Below are 4,649 nucleotides of genomic sequence, written 5' to 3'. Positions count from 1 at the left end.
TTTTTTCATTTTGTCTGCTATATTTTGTATCATCTTCTATTTTCTATCTATTATATCTATTCTATTTTATTAATGACTTTATAATATAATAATATATTTTTTTTCTGCCTAGAATCCTAGTGGGGTCAAGGCATGTGGCTGGACAAGTCAAGCGTCGCATGTCCAGACTTTTCCCTTCTCTTTTCCCGGACAAGGAATTCTTCTTAGCGGTGATCATTCACTCCCATGGGTTGCCATGTGTTTGTTGCTGGCAAAGTCAAATTGCTCATCCATTTTGGCTCTGGGATAGATAGTCACTTATTATTATAATATTATTATTATTACCATTAGTATCCCTCCTCTTTTCCTATTCCCTTCTTTCAAAAACAAGTAAATAAAATAATACAAGAAAATACAAAAAAAAAACCCAAGCAAGGGAGAGAATGAGACACAAGCCTTCCCCCTCTCCCTCCCTCCCACCGGAACCAGGAAACTGATTCTCTGTACCTCACTCCCTACTAGGCAAGGGAGGAAGACTGAGGTGAAAGAATCATCATTCCATCGCCGACCAGTCAAGTCAGATCATGGGTGGCGTTGTAGAAATGCCCCCCGGTCACTAGTGCAGCCTCCGGCGAACTGTCATGACACTTTGATACGGGTATTGATACTGTTGGCTTTCGGTTCTCTTGCTTGGTGCTAATATAATCTACAGTAGAATTATGGTGCAAGTTGGCTGAAAGTGTACAAGCGAGGTAAAAGTACAGACCCCTACTTGTCAGTTCTTAAAGAAAAGGAAGTGTCTAATTCTATCAGTAGATTCTTAGATAGTATACACAGCACTCTAGGTATGGGTATGGGTGATTGAAGCGAAAAGTCCAGAAATACAGAGAATTACCGCATACGGTACTCCGTAGGTCACCAGCCAACCGTGCCCGGTCGACCCCTGAGGGAGATCGTTCAGTGCGGCCACGTGAAGGCAGACCGCATCGAGATCGTTGCCGACCGAGGGTTGGCTTCTTTCCGTTGTTTTACTTTCTTCTTTCTTCTTTCTTTTTTCTTTCTTGTATCCCACGCGACTGCTGGTGTAATCGCTAGTAATTTTGGATCCACTAGTATTGCTCTTTAAACAGCCACCTATCTGTCTATTTACCTCTGCTTTATCCCTTGTCTTCATCATCTGGTAATGACTCTGGGGAATATACTGAGGAAAAATCAGGGGGTCACCATCCAGACGTGCGAATCCAATTCTCCATAACTATCAAATGATATGGCTCTCATTCTGTCTACAAAACTGCAGGTACCTAGATCACTACAAAGGTACAAAGGTACGACTAGCGGGTATGCCCCGCTACACCAGGCCCAAGCTTGGATGATTCGACGGAGATCAATCATATCAGGCTGGATACATCATTTTAAACAGCACCATTCCCAATGACGAGACTGATAGAAATCGATCTCTCTGTGTGTGAACACCACAGCCTACATACCAATATACGTATGGCAGGGCAATCCAAATTCCAATGATGCAGAGAATGGCATTGATGATGTAATGTGGAGGAACTTTCTTTCTTGTCTGTTCTGTCGTTCTGTCTCGAAGAATGGTAGACCTGGCAGAGATAGAGACAAAAAATGGAAGCTAAGGTACTAAGGTTCGTCCCTCCCTTGATGGATGGGATCATGAATGGAACGAATAGGATTGGACGAAGGTGAGTCTGTTTTCCACCCACACCACGCCAACAAGACACATGAGTGGTAGCACAGTAGTCGTTATTATCACCACTTGACAACAGAGTTCAGGGTAGGTTCCTCCCTGAAACGACACTGTCCCCTCGCATGTTTTCTGCTCTGCTACCCCACCAGGCCGCCCCAAAGACCCCAGGAACTAGAACAAGAATCACACAACTTGTCTGAGACAACCCTGGCCACATGATCGGTGATCAGCAACGTGTTTCTTATTTTGTTTACATTACTCTTATCTGTATCCTTGTTTTTTATTTTTCTCTTTCTTTTACTGATTTGTGTGACCACCTAGGAAACAACCATAAGATCCATCTGGCTGGAAGATTCTTCAGGCCACAAGGACACAGAAACATGTTGCAGAGAATGATGCACTTGGTCATGCCCGCTTGGGCCATCTTGATTTGTTCGTCCTGTGTTGGATCGTCTTCTGCGTTCCATGGATTTGTCCTGGCCCCACTTCCCGGGCTGGTCCAAGCTATCATCCATTTCGACTCCCCTGGACTGAAAATACAATGGTAGTTTGATGTGAGAATCAAATAGAGTATGAAATAGAATATAAAATGCAACGAAATAGAACGAAAACAAGAAGTGATAAAGCGGGAGACAATAAGTAAGACTAGGTAGACAAATATAGGATAAGTTAAAAGTAGGAAGACAAGTAAGAAAAATAAATTACAGTCATAACGACCGGGAGAAAAAGAAAAAATCGAAAAACGTCAAGGTGGATGCCAATGACAGTTGGTGTATCTGTAATCCAGATTGTAAACATGTAATGCAAAGAGAAAGAAAAACAGATTGATCAATACGGAGAAAAGGGAAAAAGGGAAATACTCCGTCAAAAGTGGCCCCAATCGCAAGACTGATGATCCTCCCAGGCGTGTGTGGACTGTGGCCCCGGCTCGAAGACACCACCAGATGGCGTGGGGCGGGGAGACAGGAAAGAAGCCGCCATGGGTCAGGGTGGGAGAACTGGTCGGTCCAGATCGACATGAGGATTGCCTAGTGGAGGTCAGATCCTTTGCCTAGTTCGGGCAAGGTCTGGTCAGGTACGGGAAATACATCCATGAAAATCATTACAAGTATGGAAAATATTTTATACATAGATGTATATATGTATTCAAGTAAACAAAAATATATAAATATGAGAATAAATATAAGTATGAGATAAAAATTTGAATAAAAAAGAATAGAGTGAAAGATGAAACGGGGGGATAAGATAAGGTGGTACAGACGGATTCGTGTGGACGGATACAAGAAGAATCGAGTCTGATGGCAGAACCGGACAACTCCAGCTCCGCAACAGAACGGTTTTAGAGTAACATGTCATTATTTCACTTAATCCTGTACCTGGCATTGAACCACTTATCACTGGTCTGATCAAGGATCTGGGTAGTAGTTTTCTATCTTATATCTCCTTTACTTGGTAATTATAGCTATCTGGTTATTATTATAGCGATTATAGTGGTATAATTATGCATACTTTATGACCTAGTACGACTTACTATGCTTACAATACTCTTTCTGTCAAGACGGGAAATGTGGACGGACGGACAGCTTAGCTCTGGGACGGCGTCTTTGGCCCTGGATTCCTCCCCCAGAGAAAAAGCCGGCGGACGCCTCGTGGCGGTGGGTTTATTTATTTAATTTTTTTTTTTTTTTTCAAACAATTATTTTTTTTTCTTAATTTCTTTTTATGTTTTGGCTCCTCTCAGGTCATGACATGTGCTTTTTTCCTGTGGAGTTTCGAATTTTCAATCTAGTCGATGAATTTTAATTTCCAATTTACTTCCTTCAAGGCTTGTGTCATCAGTGACATCTATCTTTTCATATAAAATCAAAAATATACCATGACATACCTCCCCCTCTCAATTTAGACAGTATATCTACAACATATTACACTCTTTGTTTCTTCCCATCCTACAATCGAAGACTGAGGGTCGATCAGGTGTGGCACCGGCTAGATTCGCTAGTCCCTTCGATAACCTCTAGCCACTCAAACCCTCCCGCAAGGTGGTATTGTTGTGACTGTCGGGCCACGCTAAGGTGGACCTGAAATGACATGGGGGTGGAATTTGCCTGAAGAGCATTGGTTAGGAGGGTGTTCTTGTTGTGTGTCACGTTGGAAGGTGGAAAGAAGCGTGGTGCAGGTTGCTGGATGCACAGAAGGAAGGGTGTGCCTGTATCACGATTTCATCCGAGTAAACATACAAATATTGAACATTAGAATTGAATATATATAATATCAAAAATAAAGTAGAATAATAGGGTAAATAATAATGTAGAAAAATAAGGTGAATGATAGTATAATATAATACAGTATGAATAACTAAATCAAAATCCAGTGTAAATTACCAGATATTAAGGAAGAGGATCAAGATATCAAACAGCTGCCCACCAGCTCAGACCTGTCATTGTGGTGATGATAAGGATGATGAGTTGACAAATACTCATAATGATAATAACCTCAAACAGAACAAAGAGAACACTCCGGATGAATATGGATCTGATGTTGGATCTGCGGAGGTGTGTGGTTGTTTAAATGCCATTCTTAACCATCTGATCTCTCCCGCTTCCTCCCCCCTCTCCTCTCTCACCCCTGTCGGATTCTCCTAATCCATACATGGCGAGAATCCTATCATCGTCACTGTCCAGTCGAGTTTCTTGTCATTCTTCTAGATCATATAATTCCCTCTGGTCTCCTATTTCTTTGAGTGAAGGAAAACACAACAGAATCACGGACAGAAACAAAACGGAAAAGTACAAGATTTTCCCTGCTCCACCCGGGACGCCCTTGATCTGGACATCATTGATAGCTCCCGCCGACTAGTTCTGTCTTTGGATCGAGTTCCAAACTGCTGTTTTTAATTATTATTCTTTTCGTTTTATTTTATTTTCTATCTTATTTCTTCCTTTCTTTTTTTTTTTTTTTT

At 41.7% G+C, this 4,649-nt stretch overlaps 1 protein-coding gene across 1 annotated transcript; it reads left to right on the top strand.

Annotated features, from left to right (window-relative positions):
- The first annotated feature begins 2,076 nt into the window (after positions 1–2,076).
- BDW47DRAFT_114313 (uncharacterized protein) lies at positions 2,077–2,383 on the top strand. Its single transcript, XM_024814627.1, has one exon. It carries the CDS (start codon positions 2,083–2,085, stop codon positions 2,236–2,238), a length of 156 nt encoding a protein of 51 aa, XP_024667248.1. The 5' UTR covers positions 2,077–2,082; the 3' UTR covers positions 2,239–2,383.
- The last annotated feature ends 2,266 nt before the right edge of the window (positions 2,384–4,649 follow it).

This window comes from Aspergillus candidus (assembly GCF_002847045.1).
Source record: "Aspergillus candidus strain CBS 102.13 unplaced genomic scaffold BDW47scaffold_101, whole genome shotgun sequence".
Taxonomy (NCBI): Eukaryota; Fungi; Ascomycota; class Eurotiomycetes; order Eurotiales; family Aspergillaceae; genus Aspergillus; species Aspergillus candidus.
This window is presented reverse-complemented; position numbering and strand designations above follow the sequence as displayed.